The 25950-nt window shown below is 44.6% G+C and overlaps 1 protein-coding gene across 4 annotated transcripts in view; it reads left to right on the top strand.

Annotated features, from left to right (window-relative positions):
- The window catches only part of UBE4B (ubiquitination factor E4B), a 156516-nt gene that overhangs the window by 39096 nt on the left and 91470 nt on the right, over positions 1–25950 (top strand). For all 4 annotated transcript variants that reach the window (XM_033228436.1, XM_033228434.1, XM_033228437.1 and 1 more), the window contains exons 2-3: positions 6138–6324; positions 24418–24553. In XM_033228436.1, the coding sequence (XP_033084327.1) occupies positions 6138–6324; positions 24418–24553 (323 nt within the window). The remainder of the gene's footprint in view (positions 1–6137; positions 6325–24417; positions 24554–25950) is intronic.

The raw sequence follows: 25950 nt of genomic DNA, 5'->3' as shown, positions 1-25950 counted from the left end.
TTGAGACCAGTCTGACCAGCAAGGTGAAACCTCGTCTCTACTAAAAATACAGAAATTAGCCAGGCGTGGTGGTGCATGCCTGTAATCCCAGCTACTCGGGAGGCTGAGACAGGAGAATAATATGAACCCGGGAGGCGGAGGTTGCAGTGAGCCAAGATCGCGTCACCCTACTCCAACCTGGGCCACAGAGTGAGACTCCATCTCAAAAAAAAAAAAAAAAAACCAAAACAGAACTAGGAATTATCTTTATCTTTACAAGGAGACTACCCCAAAGAGAAAGTATTTGCAATTATTTTTCTTTATATTGGAATTCACTTTTTTTTTTTTAATTTAGAAAAGTAAGACGCTTTTGTAGAATGACTGTTAAACTTATAACAGTGTTTTATGGGTGTTTTTCTCCACAAACTGCTAAAAATAAGAGGAATAGTTTGGCCCATCCTGTCTTAGCTTCTGCCTGAAATCACAATGGCCTTCAGTGTTTTGAATCTATTTTTAGTTCATCAGGAACGTGAGGGTAGGAAGTGCTGCATCATGATATAACAGATTAGGAGAAAGCCCTATTTTAATGTCAGTTGTGGAATAAGAACTGAAACAGACAAGAAAAACTCTAGGAATGAGATTTCATGATTATTATGTGTGGCTTTTGAGTTGTGGTTTAGGACACACATTGAGGAACTGGAAGTTCTTTTTTTTTTATACGTTTGTTTTTTTCTCTGTGAGAAAATGGGAAAACAAAATTCTCTTAAAAAGGACTTTTATTTAACTTAAAGGAGATTATGCCAGTCCTCTGGGCTTAATGTTAAAAAAGTCAAGTAAACAATGAGAAAAATATTTAGTCATATTTTGGTGTGTTGTGACTATTTTTGGTGTGTATCTTATGTGTTCTGTTTGTGATAAGAAGTGAGGTTGCATCTCTTAGTAGTCAAATTAATTAGATACACTTTTTTTTTTTTTGAGACCCAGCTCTCACCAGGTCGCACAGACTGGAGTTTATGGCTCTCTGCAGCCTTGACCTCCCCAGGCTCCACCTCGGTTTATTTTTTGTTGTCGTTGTTGAGACGGAGTCAGGCTCTGTGGCCCAGACTTGCGTGATCTCAGCTCAATGCAAGCTCCGCCTCTTGGGTTCATGCCATTCTCCTGCCTCAGCCTCCAAGTAGCTTGGACTACAGGCGCCCGTCACCTCACCCGGCTAATTTTTTTGTATTTTTAGTAGAGACAGAGTTTCACCGTGTTAGCCAGGATGGTCTTGATCTCCTGAACTCGTGATCCGACTGTCTTAGCCTCCCAAAGTGGTGGGATTACAGGCATGAGCCTCCGCGTCTGGCCAGTTTTTTTTTTTTTTTTTTTTTTTAAGACGGAGTCTTGGCCGGACGCGGTGGCTCAAGCCTGTAATCCCAGCACTTTGGGAGGCCGAGATGGGTGGATCACGAGGTCAGGAGATCGAGACCATCCTGGGTAACACGGTGAAACCCCGTCTCTACTAAAAATAGAAAAACTAGCCGGGCGAGGTGGCGGGCGCCTGTAGTCCCAGCTACTCGGGAGGCTGAGGCAGGAGAATGGCGTAAATCCGGGAGGCGGAGCTTGCAGTGAGCTGAGATCTGGCCACTGCACTCCAGCCTGGGTGACAGAGCGAGACTCTGCCTCAAAAAAAAAAAAAAAAAAGACGGAGTCTTGCTCTGTTGTCCAGGTTGGAGTGCAATGGTGCAATCTTGGCTCACTGCAACCTCCGCCTCCTGGGCTGGTCTCTAACTCCTGACCTGAAGTGATCCCACCTACCTTGACCTCCCAAAATGCTGGGATTACAAGCATGAACCACTGCACCTGGCACAGTTTTGTTTTTTTTTCTCTTTTTTTGCGAGGGAGTCTCGCTCTGTTGTCCAGGCTGGAGTGCAGTGGTGCGATCTCGGCTCACTGTGACCTCCGCCTCCTGGATTCAAGTGTTTCTCCTGCCTCAACCTCCTGAGTAGCTGGGATTACGGGGGCATGCCACCACACCCGGCTAATTTTTGGTATTTTTAGTAGAGATGGAGTTTCACCCTGTTAGTCAGGCTGGTCTCGAATTCCTGACCTCAGGCCACCTGCCTGCCTTGGCCTCCCAAAGTGCTGGAATTACAGGCATGAACCACTGCACCTGGCCAGTTTTTATATTTTTAGTAGAGCCGGTGTTTCTCCATGTTGCCCAGGCTGGAGGTAAACCTTTATACCTGTGATTGCACAAAGCCATTCTCTTGTGAGTCCCCTAGCCAGATATTCCCAGGTTGCTAACCCAGTTCAAAGCTGCCACCAGTGTAGAAGGCAGTCAGACCACCAAAGGGTCTGTGGGCACCCCAGAACGCTGCCCCCTGTACGGCCCTTCCTAAATTTTCCAGCAGATCTTTAAGATGGGATAGGATGTATTCTCCCAATCTTCTCCTACCCCTTATGTCATGTATGGACCCGCCTCTGTCTCTTAACTCTTTCTTCCTGCTTAATAGTCTGCAACATGCTTCACAAAGTCTTGATTCTTCAACATTTTTTGAAACCTTAGAATCCTTTCTTTCTTCAACCCTGTATTACAGTGAGTGAGAACATTTATTCTCTGTTTATATCACTGAGTAGAACATCCGAATTTAACATCTCGGGCTGAACTTGGCACTGAGGTTTAAGGTGACTTCATATTTTTTCCAACAGTAGTAGGTATGCTCTCCCAATGATAAGGATAATGTCAACTAATAAATTAGTCAATTTTATGTTCAGTGCATTTTTCTAGTATTTTTCATTTATTCAGCAAATATTTAGAGAGCACCTACCATGTGTCATGTGCCTACCACTGTTCTAGGCACTGGTGCAACAGAAGTCCTTGCCTTTAAGAAACTTCAAGTAGGGGGATAGAAACTAAACAATACACAAATATATCACACATGTCATAGGGCAGATCAGAGCCATGGAGAAAAAATAAGTAGGGAAAGGGACAGGGTGGTGGTTTTCTCACAACCCTATGAGGAAGACCCTGGTTTTTTTCTATTTTTTTTTTTTTTTTGAGACTGAGTCTCCGTCTGTCGCCCGGGCTGGAGTGCAGTGGCCGGATCTCAGCTCACTGCAAGCTCCGCCTCCCGGGTTTACGCCATTCTCCTGCCTCAGCCTCCCGAGTAGCTGGGACTACAAGCGCCCGCCACCTCGCCCGGCTAGTTTTTTGTATTTTTTTTTTTAGTAGAGATGGGGTTTCACCATATTAGCCAGGATGGTCTCGATCTCCTGACCTCGTGATCCGCCCGCCTCGGCCTCCCAAAGTGCTGGGATTACAGGCTTGAGCCACCGCGCCCGGCTTTTTCTAATTTTTTTAAGACGGAGTCTCACTTCATCACCCAGGCTGGAGTTCAGTGGTGCGATATCGGCTCACTGCAACCACCACCTCCCAGGTTCAAGCGATTCTCCTGCCTCAGCCTCCTAAGTAACTGGGATTATAGGCGTATGCCACCATGCCCGACTGATCTTTGTATTTTTAGTAAAGACAGGGTTTTGCCATGTTGGCCAGTCTGGTCTCGAACTCCTGACCTCAAATGATCCACTGCCTCGGACTCCCCTCAGCCAATGATTTCATCCCTGTTGTGCAAATGTGCAGTGTACAGTCATCCATTGGGCAGAAACTGAAGCACAGAGCCATTAAGTAACTTATCCGGATAGGCTCCAGATAAGTAAAGTAGTCAGTAATAAAGGTTGAATTTGAATTAGAAATCAAGCATGAACTCCTAAATTTAACTGTCTGTAAGATAATGAAACTTGGCCTGGCACGATGGCCTACACTTGTAATCACAGTGCTTTGGGGGGCTGAGGTGGGAGGATTGTTTGAGCCCAGGAATTTGAGACCAGCCTGGGCAACATGGTGAGATGCCATGTCTACAAAAAAATTAAAAATTAGGTGGGTGTGGTGGTGCATGCCTGTAGTCCCAGCTACTTGGGAGGCTGAGACAGGAGAATCGCATGAACCTGGGAGGGAGAGGTTACAGTGAGCCGAGATGGTGCTATTGTACTCCAGCCTGGGCAATGAGAGTGAAACTCCGTCTCAAAAAAAAAAAAAATTTTACATTCTATACAGAAGACTATATTTAACATGTATATTATGAAGAAGAATAAGATGAATACCCATGAACTGATTACTCATAGTTGTAAGTATACAACCCAGTGAGTTTTCATAAAGTGAAGATACCTGTGACGCTAGTTAAAAACAACAACAACAAAAAAACACCATTACCAGATACCCAGAATCTCACTCCTGCCTCTCCCAAGCTTCTTCCTGCCCCTTTCCTACCAAGGATAACCATTATCCAAACTAATGGTATAGTTTAGTTTTTCTTATTTTCAAATTTTATAGAAATGAGATTATACAGCCTATGTTTTTTTTTATATCTGGCTGCTTTTGCTCAGGGGACATGGGTAAATCTGTTAGGAAGCTTTTGGAGATGCCCTGCTGTTAGTAAGAGTTCAACAAATACATTTTGAATGAATGGATTAATTTCTCTCTTTCAATAAGGTGTTACTTTTTAATTATATGTTAAAAGGAAGAAGTGGCAGATTATATTTTTATTGAATCAAATAAAAAAGAAAACCTGATCATTTGCTCCTACAAGTAATGGTTAAATTTGTTTCTTACTGTAACTTTTGTTTCTCATTGTTTTAGTGAATTAAATTGGCTATTTACTTATTTATTTATTTTGGAGATAGATGGAATCTCCCTCTGTTGCCCAGGCTGGAGTGCAGTGATGCCATCTCAGCTCACTGCAACTGCACTCAGCCTCCTGGGTTCAAGTGATTCTCCTGCCTCAGCCTCCTGAGTAGCTGGGATACAGGCGTGCACCACCACAACTGGCTAATTTTTGTATTTTTAGTAGAGATGGGATTTCACCGTGTTGGTCAGGCTGTTCTTGAACTCCTGACCTCATTATCCTCCCGCCTCGGCCTCCCACACTGCTGGGATTACAGGTGCGAGCCACCACACCCAGCCAATTGGCTATTTATTTTTAAATCTTACCTATTTGAAATGACCAAGTTAGGTCATTTTATTAAAATAACACCAAGCTTTAGTGTGTTACAAGCATAGGCTGGACATGGTGCTTCACGCTCATAATCCTAGTACTCTGGGAGGCCAAGGTGGGAGGATCACTTGGGGCCAGGAGGTTGAGACCAGCCTGGGCAATATAGTGAGACCTCATCTCTGCCAAAAATTAAAGAAATTAATTAGCTGGGCATGGTAGTGTGCACCTGTAGTCTTAGATACTTAGGAGGCCGAGGTGGGAAGATTACTTGAGCCCAGGAGTTCAAGGCTGCAGTGAGCTATGATTGAAATACTGCACTCCAGCTTGGGTGACAGAGAGAGACTCTCTCTAAAATAAAGTGTAATATGCTGGCCGGGCGCGGTGGCTCAAGCCTGTAATCCCAGCACTTTGGGAGGCCGAGACGGGCGGATCACGAGGTCAGGAGATCGAGACCATCCTGGCTAACACGGTGAAACCCTGTCTCTACTAAAAAATACAAAAAAAAAACTAGCCGGGCGAGGTGGCGGCGCCTGTAGTCCCAGCTACTCGGGAGGCTGAGGCGGGAGAATGGCGTAAACCCGGGAGGCGGAGCTTGCAGTGAGCTGAGATCCGGCCACTGCACTCCAGCCCGGGCGACAGAGCGAGACTCCGTCTCAAAAAAAAAAAAAAAAAAAGTGTAATATGCTTACTGTAAATTCACCATATCAGCCAAGAAAGTGTGATAAACAGAGATGGTAAGGGAACTAACATACAGTATATATGTATTTACGTTTGTATGTATGTTATGTACGTATTCATGTGTGTATGAATTAGAGGTGGAATGTCGCTGCCTTGCTCAGGCTGGTCTTGAACTCCCAGGCTCAAGCGATTCCCCTCACCTCAGCCTCCCAAGCAGCTGAGACTATAGGCAGGCACCACTGCACTGGCCAAGATCCAGTTGTTAAAAACTCAAGTGGTAGAACTTGTAAGAATAGTGGTAGAGCGAGTTATTCTCTCAGAAGAGTACTTTTGCTCAAGGCATATTTAGTTGTTAAGCTCTGGTGTGGTTATGGATAATGTCGTTCTCTGGCAGAATTGTGTTTCTGCTGTTTAGTCACAGAATGCTCTTTTCCCTTTATGTTGTAGATTCGACGGAGGCGCCTTGCACGACTTGCTGGTGGACAGACCTCTCAGCCAACCACTCCACTCACCTCTCCCCAGAGGGAGAACCCTCCGGGGCCTCCCATAGCGGCATCAGCCCCAGGACCCTCTCAGAGTCTTGGTCTCAATGTCCATAACATGACCCCAGCTACCTCCCCAATAGGTGCATCAGGTAAGCCCGAGCTTCATACCTGGGACTCTTTTGTAATTCTTCTTAGCTTTTTGTTAAGCTGATGGTTGCCATGTTTCCAGAACAGATTAAAATGAAGCGGACATCAGCTCTTTAAAATCCTCCAAGCAGTGATTTAAATATCATTGCAATGTGTTGTGTTGTCGCCTTTTTTTTTTTATTGTAATCTGTTAAACCAATTGCTTTTCTTTCCATAACTTGCATCCTTTTTTTTTTTTTTTCCGAACAGGTTTAGGTATTATCTCTGATGACAAGATGATTAAGACTGAATTTGGTTCTGCTGATTTTATGAATTTGGTTGATGATTTTAAGATAAAATAATCTGAAAATGCAAGACTAAAATATTGGTCAAAATGAACACCTCTAATTGCAGATTTCCTCGTCTTCATTCTACATTGACACATAACTTTTTCTCTAACTTTTCAGAGGATAAAACTACCTGATAGGATGTTTTAGAACTATCTCATTAAAAAGTAAAAGTTTATTTCTTTATAATAAATGAGCTGATGCTTGATATCCAGGACTGTCTTTGTTGGGAAATCATGGTATTTCTTCATACTGTGTATTTGCAGATCTCTCTGTCTGTGAACTTTCCTATCAAGCATAGTATTATTGTCATATAATAATTATTTTATAATTAGGATTCTAGTTGGGTAAAGGGGGTGCTAAGAGGCCTGCATTGATCATAATATTATCTAATAATTTGATAGTCAACCTACATCATCTGTCTTCTTGATCTAGAATCATGTGTCAATTAAAAGTATTTGCAGAAGTTTTGTTCCTGTACTTCTTGATAGGTATCAGTGTAGACTATAGACATATATATATAAATGTTTAGACCTGATGTGGTTCAGCCAAAACACCTATTAGTAATAAAGAATGCCCTTGCCTGTAATGTTTCCTCTGTATGTCTCTGAGAAGCTCTGATGGTCTTCTGGTAGGATTGACGGGTTCAGGATTCCAAATGTGATTTTCCTTGGACACAGTACTGACCACAGTGCTCTTTGCCTCACCGTGGTCAGGCCATACCTGGAATGCTGGAATCTGTCCTGGAGAGAACCTCTGTCACTTTGTCTTATTTACTTATTTAAACCAGGGTCTTGGTTAAATCCCATTCCCCACCTAATCTCTCTCATGCACTGGAATAAGGCTATGGAAAAACTCAGAACCGTTTAAAACCATTTGGACGAATTGAAAACTTTTGAAATGTCTGTCTCATTTCAAATTCATGATTACATGACTGGGCGTGGTGGCTCATGCCTGTAATCCCAGCACTTTGGGAAGCCAAGGTGGGTAGATCGCTTGAGGTCGGGAGTTCGAGACCAGCCTAGCCAACATGATGAAACCCGTCTCACAAAAAAAAAAATACAAAAAGCCGGGTATGGTGCTGCCTGCCTGTAATTCCAATACAAGGGAGGCTGAGGCATGAGAATTGCTTAAACCCAGAACGTGGAGGTTGCAGTGAGCCAAGATCACGTCACTGCACTCCAGGCTGGTGATGGAGTGAAACTCTGTCTCAAAAACAACAAAAACAAAAATGAAATTCATGATCACAGACTCAAGTAGACCCTTGATACTGGCAGGCCGTTACACCATGCTTCCCAGTTCACTCACTCTGCTGATCTGTTTCATACCTTCCCCAGTGTGCAGGACCTCATTCTCCATGCTCACTCGCTCAGCTGATGGCCTGCCTTCCCATCTTTCTTTCTTTCTTTTCTTTCTTCCCTTCCCTTCCCTTCCTTCCCTTCCTTCCCTTTCTTTCTTTCCTTCCTTTCCTTTCCTTTCCTTTCCTTCCTTTCTTCCATTCCTTTCCTTTCTTTTCTTTCTTTCTTTTTTTTTTTTTTTGGCTATGGGGTCTCGCTATGTTGCCCAGGCTGGAGTGTGGTGACTGTTCATAGGCGTAATCATAGTGCACTACAGCTTAAAACTCCTAGGGTCAAATGATCCATCTGCCTCAGTCTCCCATGTAGCTGGGACTATAGGCATGTGCCACCACAGGGTTCATAACCCTGGGTTCATATTTCATTAAGAAAACAGATACAGGCAGAGCCTAGGCAGGGAACCTCTTTCAGCCCCAGTCACCACATCCATCTGCCTACCTGTATGTGTGCCCAGTTCTTGTCTCCTATTGAAGCCTCGACCCTAGAACCCATCTCCCCTCAGTTACTCAGCCTTCTCTCCAGCAGTTGCTTTCTCTTCCTTCATCAGATTTTCCATCTCATATAGCCTTTTTTTTTTTTAAACAGCCTATATAATGCTATTGCTTTTCCCATCATGGGAATGAACAAAAGGAACTCTCTTGATCTGATTCCCCCTGCCAGCGTCTCCCCCACATCTCTGCACCAAAACCTTTGCAGCAGAACTTCTGGAATGAATTGCCTGTCCTCTCCGTCCCGTTCTGCCCTTGCACTCTCTGCTGAATCAACTCCGGTCAGGCGAGGCCTCCCGTGGTTGCTCTGTGGTTGCTCTGAGTCACTGTCTGGTCTGACCCATCAGCCTCATTAGATATAGCTTTCACCCTCTTCTCCTGGAAACACGTTTTTCTTATGGCTTCCAGAACAGCACATTCTCCTGGTTTTCCCGCAGTCTCTCTATCTGTTCCTTCTCCACTCTTTGCCTGGTTCCTTTTCATTTCTCTGACTTCTACATGTTAGGATTCAAAGGCTCAATATTTAACCTCTTGTCCTTTCTATCCAGGTTTATTCTCTTACTGATGTCATCCAGTGTCCTGGCTTTAATTACCCTCATTTGATGATTCCTAAGCTTTTATCTCCAACTTGGACCTGCTCCTTGAACCTCAGGCTGATACATCCAGTGCTTTACCTGACATCTCTGCTTGGATGTCTAACAGGCATGTCACAGCTAGCATGCCCCAAATCAAGCTTTGCTGTTTCCTCACATTTTATCTTCTCCCAGGTTTCCATCTCAATAAATGACAATTGATGTTTTCTAGACCTGGATTGGCAAACTCTTTCTGTTAAGAGCCAGATAGTAAATATTTTTGGCTTTGGAGGCTGTGAGGTCAGAACTGTTTATCTCTGCTTCTGTAGCACAAAAGCAGCCATAGAACATATGTAAATGAGCAAGTGTAACTGTGTTCCAGTAAAACTTCACTTACAGAAACAGGCAGTAGCCCAGATTTGGCCTGTGGACTAGAGCTTGCTTGGCCCTGCTCTAGAGGTGTCAGAAAACTAGAAGCAGACCAGAGTCTCACCACCTCGTTTCTTCTCATCACCTCCGCCTCTGTTACCCAGTTCCAAGGCACCAGCATCTCTTGCCTAGATTTCTGGAACAGCTTCCTAACTGGTCTTCTCATGCCTACCCTTGCTTTACTTGAGTCTGTTCTCAGTGTAGAGCCAGAGGGTAAGTGCAACTAAAGCGTAAGTGCAACATTGTGTAACAGCCCATATGCTGTTACACAAACTAACAGAAAGGCTTGGGCATTCCCTAAACGGTTAATTCTTGCCCATGCACCTCTATGCTAAGTAGTCCTGATTATGTTTCTCACATAGTCATCATTATTCATAGTCACAAACAATTGGATATTATTAGCCATGCTTTGATGGGTTAAACAGATTTTCATGATTTCTGAAATAAACAAGTGAAAAAACAAACAGAAAATCTCTCTTAAGACAGGTTACATCTATTCTCTGTTCAGGCCAGGTGCAGTGGCTCACGCCTGTAATCATAACACTTTGGGAAGCCAAGGTGGGAGGATCCCTTGAGCCCAGGAGTTCGAGACCAGCCTGGTCAACATAGTAAAACCCCATCTCTATAAAAAATTCAAAAAATTAGCCGGGCGTGATGGTGCACATACGTAGTCCCAGTTACTCGGGAGGCTGAGGTGTGACGATCGCTTGAGCCCAGGAGGTGGAGGTTGCCGTGAGCTGGGATCACACCACTGTGTTCCAGCCTGGGCAACAGAACAAGATCCTGTCTCAAAAAAGAGAAAAAGAAATTTCAAGAAAACACGATAGCTCTCCATTAGAGAGTGTGAAAAGTTGGCATGAGGAAGGTGATGGCTTGTATTTGTTTTCTGTGGTCCTGGAAGTTAGACCTAGGACTAGTGGACAGATTTATTATCCACTGAATGTGGTTGAGAGATTTTTGTTCCAGACTCAAAAAGTGCTTTCTGTTTTTCTTCTTTTCTTTTATTCTTTTTTTTTGAGATACAGTCTCGCTCTGTTGCCTAAGCTGGAGTGCAGTGACACGATCTTAGCTCACTGCAACGTTTGCCTCCTGGGTTCAAGCAACTCTCCTGCCTCAGCCTCCTAAGTAGCTGGATTACAGGTGCCCACCACCATGCCTAGCTAATTTTTGTATTTTTAGTAGAAATGGGTTTTCGGCATGTTGGCCAGACTGGTCTCGAACTCCTGACCTCAGGTGCTCTGCCTGCCTTGGCCTCCCAAAGTGCTGAGATTACACACGTGAGCCACCACGCCTGGCCCAGAAGTGCTAACAGAGACAAAAACTGGATGCGGTACCACCCGTGGTAAGAAGTCCTTCCTCCAGGAGTGCTTGGCAGCAGTTGTTTGGTGGCCCTCTTAGTTGGGCTGTTTTCAGTTGCAAGTAACTAAAGCAAGGATTGAGAAGCTATAGGGGGTCCTTCCGTTGCTTCTCCCATCTGTAGTCCCAGCCTTTTTTTTTTTTTTTTGGAGATGGAGTTTCGCTCTTGTCACCCAGGCTGGAGTGAGCACGATCTCAGCTCTCTGCAGCCTCCGCCTTCCGGTTTTAAGCTATTCTCCTGCCTCAGCCTCCCAGATTACAGGCGCCTGCCTAATTTTTGTATTTTTAGTATAGACTGGGTTTCACCATGTTGGCCAGTCTGGTCTCGAACTCCTGACCTCAAATGATCCACCCCCTCAGCCTCCCAAAGTGCTGGGATTACAGGCGTGAACCACCGTGCCCGGCCTAGTCCCAGCTTCTTGCAGTGCCATCTGCTTCTGTAGTTTCCCAGGGCTGCTGTAACAACCTGTCACAAACTTTTAAAGGCTTACAGCAGTAGTGTTATTTTCTCACAGTTCTAGAGGCTAGAAGTCCAAATCCGAAGTGTTGGCAGGGCCATGCCCCCCGCTCAAGGGGCGAATCCTTTCTTCTGTCTTCCGATGGTTGCTGGCGGTCCTTGGCATTTCTTGGCTTGTGAACATAACTCCAGTCTTCACCTCCGTCTTCACATGGCCATCTTTGTTCTGTGTGTGTCTGTGTCCAAATTTTCCTCTTATGACAGCTACTGGATTAGGGACCACCCTAATTGAGTATGAGCTTTTTTTAACTTGCTTACATCTGCTAAGACCCTCCTTACAAATAGGAATATTGTTTCTTCGTTTTTGATCTGTGTCTCCTCTTCCCTTTGAATGTAAGGTTAGGCAGGAGTTTTGCCAGTGTTGCTCATCCCCTTACCCCCAGCATCACGCTTAGCACATGGCAAGCACCCTGGGAATGCCAGGCATTCTGTGGCTAAATGAGTGAAAGAAATATTTCTTGTTGGAAATGTTAGAAGCGAAGTAAGATTTGAGTTCTTTTGAAAAACAGCTGGCTGACATTGTTCCTCTCACCACAACCAGCTGGATTGTCTCTATTTTTCCTGGTGTGCTGAGCGCTGAGCAGAATTTTAAAAATCCTCAGTCTATTCATTTTCTTCTAAAATTAGAAAAAAAGTTATTATATAAAATATTTCAAATGTACATGATAACATAACTAGTGCCTGTGGAACCAAGTCCACAGGTCACTGCTGTTCCAGACTTGCCATTCCAGACATTTCTTCATGTTTTACTGCATTGTTATGTGGTACTGCTCTTGCCTGTCTCAGAACTTTATATATGTGGGTGATCCTTTTCCTACAGATGAATGCCACTTTTTTATATTTAACACTGATTATGCTACTTTTTTTTTTTTTTTTTTTGAGACAGAGTCTCTCTCTGTCACTCAGGCTGGAATGCAGTGGCATAATCTCAGCTTACTGCAACCTCCATCACCTGGGCTCGAGTGATTCTCCCACCTCAGCCTCTGAGTAGCTGGGGTTACAGGCGTGTGCCACCACACGTGGCTAAGTTTTGTATTTTTAGTAGAGACGAAGTTTCACCGTGTTGGCCAGGCTGGTCTCGAACTCCTGACCTCAGGTGATCCACCTGTCTCAGCCTCCCAAATTGCTGGGATTACAGATGTGAGCCACCGTGCCTGGCTGATTCTGCTACTTCTACATTTAAAATGTGGGGCTTACTGCAGGTCACACACAGTACTTGCTCATGGCAGTGCAAAGATGGGTGAGACTCAATTTCTTTCCTTAAAGAGCTTTTAGCCTAGTTGGGGAGGAGATGTTCTTTCATTTCCTTCTTAATATCTATGTTTATTAAATTCTTTGGAGGACAGTCTAGTTTTCTTAGTTCCTTCCCTTATCTTTAGATGATTTGTGATTGCTTCATCTTCAGAACTTCTTAACTGTCTCGGGTGTTTTTATTTTATAGCCTTGTTTTGGAATTATGCTTGTCTTCTCTTTGATGTTTGCTTATCAAACATCTTGAGTATATCCAACGAAGGCCTTAACCTTCCTCGCTGTTGTGACCTCTGGAGAGGAGGTCATGATTGCTCTGGAGTCCCGCAACAGGTCCTTTATCAACCATTTTCATCTTGACAGGATTATTAGGTCTAGTGGAATGGGTCTTCCAGTTGCCTGTATACTCTCTAGAGCTGGCAGGTTTCATTTTTGTTTTTCTAAGACAAAGTCAGGTTGGAGTATACCGGTGAGACCATGGCTCATTGGGGCCACAAACTCCTGAGCTTAAGTGGTCCTACTGTCTTAGCCTCAGAGGTAGCTGGGACTATAGGTGTGAGCCATCATGCCTGGCTAATTTTTTAATTTCTTTGTAGAGATGAAGTCTTACTATGTTGCCTAAGCTGGTTTTGAATACCTGGCCTCAAGCGATCTTCCTGCCTCATTCTCTCAAAGTGTTGGGATTACAGGCGTGGAGTTCTCAATTGTTTTCATTCCATGGTTCCCTTTGGCAAACTGGGGAAGGCTTTGATTAACTTCTCAAAATATACTTTTTTTTTTTTTTTTTTGAGATGGAATCCCACTTTGTCATCGAGGCTGGAGGGCAGTGGCGTAGTCTGCCTCCTGGGTTCAAGTGATTCTCCTGCCTCAACCTCCTGAGTAGCTGGGATTACAGGCATGCGCCACGACGCACGGCTAATTTTTTTGTATTTTTAGTAGAGACAGGGTTTCACCATGTTGGCCAGGCTGGTCTTGAACTTCTGACCTCAAGTGATCCTCCTCCATCGGCCTCCCAAAGTACTGGGATTACAGGTGTGAGCCACTGCACCTGACCTCAAAATTTACTTCTTTTTTTTTTGAGATGGGGTCCTACCCTGTCGCCCAGGCTGGAGTGCAACGGCCAGATCTCAGCTCACTGCAAGCCCTGCCTTCTGGGTTTATGCCATTCTCCTGCCTCAGCCTCCCAAGTAGCTGGGACTACAGGCGCCCGCCACCTCGCCGGCTAGTTTTTTTTTTTTTTTTTTTTTTTGTATTTTTGGTAGAGACGGTGTTTCACATGTTAGCCAGGATAGTCTCGATCTCCCGACCTCGTGATTCGCCCGTCTCGGCCTCCCAAAGTGCTGGGATTACAGGCTTGAGCCACCGCGCCTGGCCCAAAATTTACTTTTTTTTTCTTTTTTGAGACGGAGTCTCGCTCTGTTGCCCAGGCTGGAGTGCAGCGGCCAGATCTCAGCTCACTGCAAGCTCCGCCTCCCGGGTTCACGCCATTCTCCTGCCTCAGCCTCCCGAGTAGCTGGGACTACAGGCGCCGCCACCTCGCCGGCTAGTTTTTTGTATTTTTAGTAGAGACGGGGTTTCACCGTGTTAGCCAGGATGGTCTCGATCTCCCGACCTCGTGATCCGCCCGTCTCGGCCTCCCAAAGTGCTGGGATTACAGGCTTGAGCCACTGCGCCGGCCCCAAAATTTACTTTTAAATGTGTGTAACAAAATAGGATTACACAATTATATAGGAATATAGTTATCAACATATTTTTAAAGATTTTAATATAGTTATTTATATGCTTCTTTATTAATGATTTAAATGAAAGACTTAGCAACTAGTCAGACTGCTATAATTTCAGCCCCTTAACATCTGTTTCCATCTGTGGACCCCAGGTAAAGATCCTCTGCTCTGGGAGCAGAAATGAACAGGGGCCTCTTTGGAACTAGTGAGAAGCCAGATTGTATATTTGGCCTCTGGGCTAGTTCCGGGGTCTGGATCAGAAACAGAATTTGTTTCTTTCCTTTGACTGCTAGTTTTTTTACCTACTTAATGATTATTTAACTTAAAATTATTCTTTAACATATTGACTCAAATGGTCTTCATCCTGCTTCCATTCGTGCACTTGAATAGTTAACAAATGGCTTCTGTCTGTTGGGCACCGTATTGAGAGCTAGGGATGCAGGATGGGGAGATCTCAGTTAGGGGCCTCCAGGGGCTCACTGTTTAGCATGAGGGCATGAACTTACGAAGAGGTGCAGATGCTGGTGTCCTGTACTTAACAGAGGACAGCCATAAATAGTCACTTTTTCAGGCTCCCGGCTATGCGTTGTTGGTTTTTTTGAAGCATTTTCACACAGGTGTTTATCTGATTGAAAATTCTACCGGGCCAGGCGCTGTGGCTCAAGCCTGTAATCCTAGCACTTCGGGAGGCCGAGATGGGCGGATCACGAGGTCAGGAGATCGAGACCATCCTGGCTAACACGGTGAAACCCCGTCTCTACTAAAGAAATACAAAAAACTAGCCGGGCGAGGTGGCAGGCTCCTGTAGTCCCAGCTACTCGGGAGGCTGAGGCAGGAGAATGGCGTGAACCCTGGAGGCGGAGCTTGCAGTGAGCTGAGATCTGGCCACTGCACTTCAACCTGGGCGACAGAGCAAGACTCCGTCTCAAAAAAAAAACAAAGAAAAAAAGAAAATTCTACCGGCCGGGTGTGGTGGCTCACACCTGTAATCCCAGCACTTTCGGAGGCCAAAATGAGGGGATCATGAGGTCAAGAGATTGAGACCAGCCTGGCCAACATGGTAAAACCCCGTCTCTACTAAAAATACAAAAATTAGCTGGGCATGGTGGCGGGTGCCTGTAATCCTAGCTACTCTGGAATCTGAGGCAGGAGAATTGCTTCAACCCAGGAGGCAGAGGTTGCAGTGAGCCAAGATCACGCCACTGCACTCCGGTGTGGTGAGAATGAGACTCCATCTTAAAAAAAAAAAAAAAAGAAAAAAAAATTGTACCTTGGTGAGAGTGTGAATTTATATAGCCATTTTACAAAACAATATAGAGGTCCCTCAGAAAACTAAAAATAGAGCTACCATATGATCTGGGAGTCCCACTCTGAATATATATCCAAAGGAATTAGATTCATATGCTGAAGAGATACCTGCACTCATGTTCATTGCAGCATTATTCCAAATAGCCAAGATATGGAGGCAACCTAAAGAATCCATCTTCAGATAAATGGGAGAAGAAACTGTGGTATGTATCCACAATGGAATATTATTCAGCCTTCAAAAAGAAAGAAATTCTGTCATTGTGGCAACATGGATGAGCTTGGAAGACACCGTGCTAAGTGCAATAAGCCAGGCACAGAAAGGCAAATATTGCGTGTTTTCACTCATATGTGGGAGCTTAAAAAGTTGAACTCATACAAATAGAGAGTAGATGGTGGTTACCAGAGGCTGGGGAATGGGGGTGGATGAGGAAGGAGATGTTGATCAAAGGGTACAAAATTTCAGCTAGATCAGAGGAAAAAGCTTTAGTGATCTATTGTACAGAATGTTGACTGTCATAAATAATAATGTTTTATGTATTTTTAAAAATTCTACTTTTTACAGACAACAGTATTATTATTATTATTATTATTATTTTTTTTTTTTTTTTTTTGAGACAGAGTCTCGCTCTGTCGCCCAGGCTGGAGTGCTGTGGCCGGATCTCAGCTCACTGCAAGCTCCGCCTCCCGGGTTTACACCATTCTCCTGCCTCAGCCTCCCGAGTAGCTGGACTACAGGCGCCCGCCACCTCGCCCGGCTAGATTTTTGATTTTTTAGTAGAGACGGGGTTTCACCGTGTTAGCCGGGATGATCTCGATCTCCTGACCTCGTGATCCGCCCGTCTCGGCCTCCCAAAGTGCTGGGATTACAGGCTTGAGCCACCGCGCCCGGCCTATTATTATTATTATTGAGACGAAGTTTCGCTCTTGTTGTCCGGGCTGGCATACAATGGCATGATCTCAGCTCACCGCAACCTCTACCCACCAGGTTTTTTGAGACAGGGTCCCAATCTGTCATCCAGGATGGAGTGCAGCAATGAAATCTCAACTCATGCTGCCTCAACCTCCCAGGCTCAAGTGATCCTTCCACCTCACCCTTCCAACATGCGTCACCACGCCTGGCTAATTTTTTTTTTTTTTTTTTTTTAAGATGGAGTTTCACTCTTGTTGCCTAGGCTGGAGTGTAATGGCGCGATCTCGGCTTGCTGCAACCTCTGCCTCCCGGGTTCAAGCAATTTTCCTGCCTCAGCTGGGATTACAGGCCCCGGCCACCATGCCCTGCTAATTTTTGTATTTTTAGTAGAGACGGGGTTTTACCATGTCGACCAGGCTGGTCTCAAACTCCTGACCTCAGGTGATCTGCCCGCCGTGGCCTCCCAAAGTGCTGGAATTGCCACCACGCCCATCCTAATTGTTTAATTATTTGTGCAGATGAGTTCTCACTGTGTTACCCAGGTTGGTTCAAAACCTGGGCTCAAGTGATCCTCCCACCTTGGCCTCCTAATGTATTGGGACTACAGGCATGAGCCACTGTTCCTGGCCTATTCTTATCCCTCCAGATTTGTTTGGTGTGTTTTATCTGTTTGTTTATGTTGGTTGTTACATTGATTTATTGAATGCTCTAAATTCACATAGGCTTCACTTAATACATATTTATTTAAATCCCCCTATGCAGTAGGTTCTGTTCTAGGCTATGTGGCTTATATTTTAGTGAGAGAAAACAATTTAAATACTCAGCTGGGCATGGCGGCTCATGCCCATAATCCTAGCACTTTGGGAGGTCTAGGTGGGAGGATCGCTTGAACCCAGGGTTTAAGACCAGCCTGGACAACATAGTGAGACCTTACCTCTACAAAAAAATATACAAATTAGCCAGGTGTGGTAGTGTGCACTGGTAGGCCCAGCTACTGGGGAGGCTGAGGCATGAGAATCACTTGAATCTGGGAAGTAGAGGTAGCAGTGAGCCGAGATGGTGCCATGCACTCCAGCCTGGACAACAGAGTGAGACTCTGTCTCAAAAAACAAAAACAAACAAAACCATAAAATCTTTCAGATGACGGTAATTATAGAGGAAAAGAGACCAGTATGTTGGCATAAGTACTGCTGGGGGTGTGTACATAATCGCTGTAGGTCCTATTAAGAAGGTGACTTTTTTTTTTTTTTTTTTAACTTTAAGTTCCGGGATACATGTGCAGAACGTGCAGGTTTGTTACATAGGTAGACATGTGCCATGATGGTTTGCTGCACCTATCAACCCGTCATCTAGGTGTTAAGCCTCGCATGCATTAGGTATTTGTCCTAATGCTCTCCCTCACCTTGTGCCCACCCTCCCCCGAATAGGCCCCAGTGTGTTGCTCCCCTCCCTGTGTTCTCATTGTTCAGCTCCCACTTATGAGTGAGAACATGCAGTGTTTGGTTTTCTGTTTCTGTGTTAGTTTACTGAGGATGGTGGCTTCCACCTTCATCCATGTCCCTGTAAAGGACATGATCTCATTCTTTTTTATGGCTGCATAGTATTGCATGGTGTATATGTACCACTTTTTTTTTTTTTTTTGAGACGGAGTCTCGCTCTGTCGCCCAGGCTGGAGTACAGTGGCCGGATCTCAGCTCACTGCAAGCTCCGCCTCCCGGGTTTACGCCATTCTCCTGCCTCAGCCTCCCGAGTAGCTGGGACTACAGGCGCCCGCCACCTCACCCGGCTAGTTTTTTGTATTTTTTGGTAGAGACAGGGTTTCACCATGTTAGCCAGGATGGTCTCGATCTCCTGACCTCGTGATCCGCCCGTCTCGGCCTCCCAAGGTGCTGGGATTACAGGCTTGAGCCACCGCGCCCAGCCTTGTACCACGTTTTTTTTTTTCAGTCTATCATCGATGGGCATTTGGGTTGGTTCCAAGTCTTTGCTATTGTATATAGTACTGCACTAAACATACGTGTACATGTGTCTCTATAGTAGAATGATGTATAATCCTTTGGGTATGTACCCAGTAATGGGATTGCTGGGTCAAGTGGTATTTCTGGTTCTAGAAGAATGTGACATTTTTAGCAGAGGCCTGAATGAAGTGAGTGAGCAAACCAAGTGGATATCTGTGGGGCAATCTTTGCAGACAGAAGAAAAACAGACGCAAAGGTCCTGGGGCAAAAATGGACTTGCCAATGATTGATGTAAGACAGGGCTGGAATAGTCATCTTCAATTTCCCCTCATTTTCCTTCTCCAATTTTGAGTCTTTAATGAACATTATGATTGCTTATTAATACATCTGTAGGAATGTCAACAAAATTGAAGCCATTCTTTTATGGTAAGTTGTCTTTGGCTAAGAATGCTATCCACAATGACAATGAAATTATAACTTTGGTCCTATCATTGATTGCTGTATTAAAATCTTTTTTTTTTTTCTCTCTCTCTTCTATTTGGTCTAGCTTGGGAGAAAGAGGGAATTCCAGGGTAGTTAAGCAGCTGGCTAGAGGTAGAGGCTCAGACAGAAGCCCCAAGGCCTGAGGGCTGCAGCAGGACCCCTAAAAGGCTACTGAGTTCAGGAGGCTCCTAGCCGTGGTTGAAATCCTTCGCTTTTTGCTTGTACATTTTAATTCTGAGTTGGAACAGATATGTCCTATGCTGGCATGGGTACGTCCTCGAATTAAAGTGGCCTTTAGGCCAGCAAAGGGGTATGTTTTATTAGTTCTGGGCTTTATCTTATAGCATTATTCTAGGGTCATACTGATTACTTTGTAAATCTGGTAAAAGTGCTGATGGTGTCTTGTTCATGAGAAGCGTGCAGTGCTGGGAATCAATACACTTCCTGTTCTGACTTGGGGTTGATTCTTGTACTTTTCCCTATCTGCAGTCCCCACCCCCTGCCCCATTTTTGCTAACCTGATCCTGCAACCTCTGAGGTGCCTGTAGTTTTACCAACTGTCTGCTTCTGACTCCAAACTGCCCACTAGCACTCTCCCCACACAGTGGAATGTGAACTGTGCCACCGTGCTGCTTTCGTGGCCTTTGTCATGTGTCCGAGCCTAGCAAAGGCACAGGGGCAAATATTGTGAGAGTGGTTTCTATACCATGTGTTCCTGTCCCTTAAAGATCTTATGGCTTGGTGGGAAAGATAATACATGTCACTCACCTGCTTGAAAGCCTTCCTCATCTCCTTATTTCCAATTATAATCTAATCCGAGGGCTTGCAAGGTGCTCTGTAATCATGTTCCACCCTCTTCATGTAATTCACTATCTTGATTTTCAGAGCATGTTCTCTGTTGCTGTCCCAGTCAACATATATATTCACCCCAAAAGGCCTATAACCAGTAGAGATTGTGCCACACAAACCACTCTTAGTTTTGGGTACATTTATCTTGTCTTCCAAACTAGATTGAAAGCTCTGAAAAAGAAACTTTCTTGTATTTCTCTTTTATCTGTTGAGCTCATAATAGGTGTCCAGGAAGTAGTAGGGTTGACTGCATTGATTTGGGACCACACTGGGATGTTTCTTCGCCATCTCTCTTTAGTTTTCCTTTTTTTCTTTCTTTTTGTTTTGAGACGTCATCTCGCTCAGTCGCCCAGGCTGGAGTACAATGGCGCAATCTTGGCTCACTGTAGCCTCCACCTCCCAGGTTCAAGCAATTCTACTCCTTCAGCCTCCTGAGTCGCTGGGATTATAGGCGCCCGCCACCATGCCTGGCTAATTTTTTTTTGTATTTTTAGTAGAGACGGGGTTTCACCATGTTGGTGATGCTGGTCTCAGACTCCTGGGGTCAAGCGATCCCCCTACCTCGGCCTCCCAAAGTGTTAGGATTACAGGCATGAGCCACTGTACCCAGTCTCTCTCCAGTTTCCCGATTGGAATCCAAGGGAAGTAAGTTTAAGAAAAAGTTAAGATTTTGGAATCTTTGGATTCAGAAGAATTTGTCACCTTTAACACCTAGAGTTGAATGTTCATACCTGGAGAGCCTTAACATCAAGCCCTAGCCAGCCTCCAGCAAGTGGACATTGGTCAGGATTGGCAGGATTCGTCCCCTGAAGTAGACAGAGAGCCACACCCTGGCCTGTCACCATACCCATCCCCTATCTTTAGTGAAGCAAAACTCCTTTGTTCCTTTCTTCTCCTAGTGACAGGAAATATTGTGAGCCTAAAGAATGAAAATAGCTTTTTACCTTGTGGCCTCAGGCCTCTTGAGTTCAGGCGGTTCTGTTTAATCAGGTGGTGTGTCTTCCCATCTTCCCGGGGCTCCCTGAATGTGGTAGATGAAAGAGACTAGTTCATCCCTGACCTGAGAGAAAGCCTTTGGGAAGGGTCAGAACATGTTCACCAGCCAAGGTTGTGTGGTTCAGTTTCTCTTTTGTTTCTAAAATTTGTCACTGTTTTGACAGGGGGTGCATAATGGAGTATTTAGATTTGTTATTGTAAACTATGCAGCATGGTTTTCAAAAAATAGCAACACGTAATTTATAACTTTAATGGAACTGTAAAGGGTTAGAGATTTTTTTTTAAACATCAGTTCTATCATTTTATAGAGAAACTAAGGTACTAAGAACAAGTACAGAGTTCACTAATAGCATCCATTTGATGTGACTGCCATGAATTTAGAAAATATCCTCAAAGCTCTCCTGTATTCAGTGACTTTTTGTTTTTCTTTGAGAAGGAGTTTTGCCCTGTTCCCCAGGTTAGAGTACAGTGGCGCCATCTCGCCTCACTGCAACCTCCACCTCCCGAATTCAAGCAGTTCTTCTGCCTCCCTAGTAGCTGGGATTACAAGTGCCCACTGCCACGGCCAGCTAATTTTTTGTATTTTTTAGTAGAGACAGGGTTTCGCCATGTTGGCCACGCTGGTCTTGAACTCCTGACCTCAGGTGATCTGCCCGCCTTGGCCTCCCAAAGTGTTCAGTGACTATTAAATACTCACTGTGAAATGTATTCTTAGTTATCAGGGAGGGTTGCAGCGGGGAGGAAGTGACCTTAGATGTAGAGATAAATGAGGTATGACGACTGGGGGGACTCAAAATCCAGTTATATGCATATATCCTTTTATCCTTTTTAGCTACAGGAGTTAGGTAGATTATAAGTTACATTTGTTTGTTCATTGTGTGTTATTTTTAACAAGTAATGCCACTATAGAAGCATCAGTGGATCCACAGGAATTACACTTGTGTGATTATTTGAAATGATAGGTTGAGAGGGAAAAGTCATTGAACAGTGGTAGGATAAGGTTCCCCCCCCTTTTCTCGTTTTTTGAGATGTAGTCTCACTCTATTGCCCAGGATGGAGTGCAGTGGCATGATCTCACTGCAGCCTCCGCCTCCCGGGTTCAAGCAATTCTCGTGCCTCAGCCTCCCGAGTAGCTGGGACTACTGTACCGAGTAGCTGTGCCACCACACCCGGCTAATGTTTGTATTTTTAGTAGACACAGAGTTTCACCATGTTGGCCAGGCTGGTGTCAAACTCCTGACCTCAAGTGATCTACCCCCTCAGCCTCCCAAAGTGCTGCGATTACAGACTTGAGCCACCATGCCTGGCCTCCCCCTCTCTTTTTTAGTACTTAAATATGCTAAAAGTGGACAAGACCAGAGCAGATGTTGTGGTAACAAGGCAAATCTGATTTCTCATTCTGTTCTTGTCTGACGCATACAGGTGTATCTATAGAACTTGTAAACACATTCACATTGTTTTTTTCCATTGGCTCCTGAAAGTAGAACTATGAAGTAGGCTGCACAGATGACAGTATTGTAGAGCATAGGTAAAAATATTAAGTAAGAAGACTTGGTTAAGATTACAAAACTAGAAATGATGAAACTGGTGTCCAGTCCTGGTTTTTTTGTAAAATAAACATTTATTTTAGACTAACTTTCAATGTATAGAAAAGTTATGAAGATAGTATACAGGATTCCTGTGTACCCTTCATCCAGTTTCCCCTAATGTTAATATCTGGTTCATGTGTCAAAACTAAGGAATTAGCCTGAATATGATTTTAACTAAACATGAGTCTCCTTAGTCTCCATTGGTCTATGACAGTATCTCAGTCCTGTTTTCATGATCTTGACAATTTTGAAGAATACTAGTCAGTACTTTGTAGAATGTCCCTTGATTTGGCTTTGTCTGGTGTTTTCCTCATGATGAGACTGACGTTGTGGGTTTTGGGGAAGATTTTGTCACACAGGTGAAGTGCCCTTCCCATCACATCGTATCAGGGGTATGTAATATCCCCGTGATGTCCCTGGTGCTGTTAAAACATCATCACATGCTTAAGTTAGTGCTGGCCATGTTTTTCCACTTAAAGTTACTATTTTCAGGTTTTTAATTTCCACTAAGGTGTCCAACCAATAAATGGATCAATCTATATTAAAGGACATTGTTGAGTCCTCTTGTATTTTTTTCAACATTTTATTATAAAAATTTTAAACATACAGTAAAGTTGAGAGAAATTTGCAGGGAACACCTGTATACTCACCATCCAGATTCTGTCATTCACTGTTTTTAAATTTAACATTAACAGTCTCACTCTGTTGCCCAGGCTGGAGTGCAGCAGTGCAGTCTTGGCTCACTGCAACCTCTGCCTCCTGGGTTCAAGCGATTCCCCTGCCTCAGCCTCCCGAGTAGCTGGGACTACAGGTGTCCACCACCACGCCCAGCTAATTTTTTTGTATTTTTAGTAGAGACGGGGTTTTACCATGTTAGCCAGGATGGTCTCGATCTCCTGACCTTGTAATTCACCCGCCTCAACCTCCCAAAGTTCTGGGATTATAGGCATGAGCCACCATGCCTGGTCTCATTAACATTTTATTATACTCGCTTTATCACACGTTTTTCTGTAGGTTTATTAATATATCCTTTTGTTGTTTTTGAGATGGAGTCTTGCTCTGTCACCTGGGCTGGAGTGCGTGGTGTGATCTTGGCTCATTGCAACCTCTTCCTCCCAGATTCAAGGGATTCTCCTGTCTCAGCTTCCTGAGTAGCTGGGATTACAGGCGCCCAGCTAATTTTTGTATTTTTAGTAGAGATGAGGTTTCACCATGTTGGCCAGGCTGGTCTCGAACTCCCAACCTCAGGTTGTCCATCTGCCTCGGCCTCCCAAAGTGGTGGGATTCCAGGCATGAGCCACTGCAATGGCCTGGTTTATTAATATCTCTTCTTTTGGGTGCATTCCAAGGATTTTTCTGGACTATCATGGAAGTTAATTTATGTTTCTAATTTGTATTTGTGGACCTAGTTTGAATTGGTGCAAGAGGGGTAGGCATTAGGTGTAGCTCTGTTACCAACCTCATATGAAGTATATTGATAACTTATGATTTCTTAGTGATGTTCCTATGATTTTATTATTGTTTCCAGCTTTTTTTTTTTTTTTTTTGAGACGGAGTCTCACTCTGTCGCCCGGCCTGGAGTGCAGGGGCCGGATCTCAGCTCACTGCAAGCTCCGCCTCCCGGGTTTACCGCCATTCTCCTGCCTCAGCCTCCCGAGTAGCTGGGACTACAGGCGCCCGCCACCTCGCCCGGCTATTTTTTTCTATTTTTTAGTAGAGACGGGGTTTCACAGTGTTAGCCAGGATGGTCTCGATCTCCTGACCTCGTGATCCGCCCGTCTCGGCCTCCCAAAGTGCTGGGATTACAGGCTTGAGCCACCGCGCCCGGCCGTTTCCAGCTTTTTATATAATCTTCTGATAGAAATTCCTCGGTTGCTGCAATGTCATGACGGTGTGACTGTAGACTGTGTGTGTTTACTGTTGCTATTACAAATAACTTGAACATTATTTCCCATGGGGCTTCATCCTTCCTGTGTTTTCTGTTTAGGAGTAGCCCATCGAAGCCAGAGCAGTGAAGGAGTCAGTTCTCTCAGCAGCTCGCCCTCTAATAGCCTTGAAACGCAATCTCAGTCTCTCTCACGTTCCCAGAGCATGGATATCGATGGTGTCTCATGTGAGAAAAGGTAAAATGAAGCCAGTTTTCTAATATGCTCTTTTATTTAGGGAAAGAGAAAGATCCATTCACTTTAGTCTCTAGTCCATAGTCAGAAATGCCTGCTGGAGACCCATGCCAGTCCTTAGCAAATTAGGGTCAAATGTATTACATTTAAAGATTTTGTGTTATTCAGAGATGTTCTTCATACTTTTCTTGTTGAGACAGAGTCTCACTCTTGTCACCCAGGCTGGAGTGCAGTGGTATGACCATGGCCCACTGCAAACTCCGCTTCCCAAGTTCAAGTGATTCTCCTGCCTCAGCTACCTGAGTAGCTGGGATTACAGGCGTGTGCCACCATGCCTGACTAATTTTTGTATTTTAGGTAGAGACAGGGTTTCACCTGTTGGCCAGGCTGGTCTCAAACTCCTGGCCTCAAGAGATCTGCCTGCCTCAGCCTCCCAAAGAACTGGGATTACAGGCATGAGCCACCGTGCCTGGCCCACTATACTTGTGTATTAAATGTCTTTTATGAAATAATGGTGTAGTCAGTTAAAAAAAGAAATCTGTTGTTCTCATTTTGTAAATATAAAGTTGGCAAGCATATGCCTCTCCCTAAAACTTTTACTGATTAGTGAAATTTAAAAGTTTGGAATATTTTAGACAGGTAAGCCAAATACCCTGTTTGCTTCATAAGGATCAGGGTGTCTTGAAACAGCCCTCCTGTGTTGCATATGTGCCAAAAATGGATGATAAGAGTGGCTGAGGTATTGATTCCTTTCCTGGTTGAGCAAGTCAGACTCCTTGGACCTGGCTCTTCTCGCCTCAAGCAGTGCCCTCGGTTCATGTCAGTGGGCTAAACAGATGAAAAGGGGAATTAAGTCCAGGCTTGTTGGCTCATGCCTGTAATCCTAGCACTTTGGGAGGCCGAGGCAGGCAGATCACTTGAGGTCAGAAGTTCAAGACCAACCTGGAAACCCTATCTCTACTCAAAATACAAAAAATTAACTGGGCCTGGTGATGGGTACCTGTAATCCCAGCTACTGGGGAGCCCGAGGCAGGAGAATCACTTGAACCAGGAGGTGGAGGTTGCAGTGAACCAAGATTGCGCCACTGCACTCCAGCCTGGGCAACAGAGTGAGACTCCATCTCAAAAAAAAAAAAGGAGAATTAAAAATATGAATAAGGGGCCAGGTGGTGGCTCACACCTGTAATCCCAGCACTGTGGGAAACTGGGAGACATGGATCACTTGAGGCCAGGAGTTAAAGACCAACCTGGCCAACATCGTGAAACCCCATCTCTACTAAAAATACAAAAATTTGCCGGGCGTGATGACTCACGCCTGTAATCCCAGCACTTTGGGAGGCTGAGGCGGGTGGATCACAAGGTCAGGAGATCGAGACCATCCTGGCTAACACAGTGAAACC

The sequence above is a fragment of the Trachypithecus francoisi genome, unplaced genomic scaffold, assembly GCF_009764315.1.
Source record: "Trachypithecus francoisi isolate TF-2019V2 unplaced genomic scaffold, Tfra_2.0 Lachesis_group12, whole genome shotgun sequence".
NCBI lineage: Eukaryota > Metazoa > Chordata > Mammalia > Primates > Cercopithecidae > Trachypithecus > Trachypithecus francoisi.
This window is presented reverse-complemented; position numbering and strand designations above follow the sequence as displayed.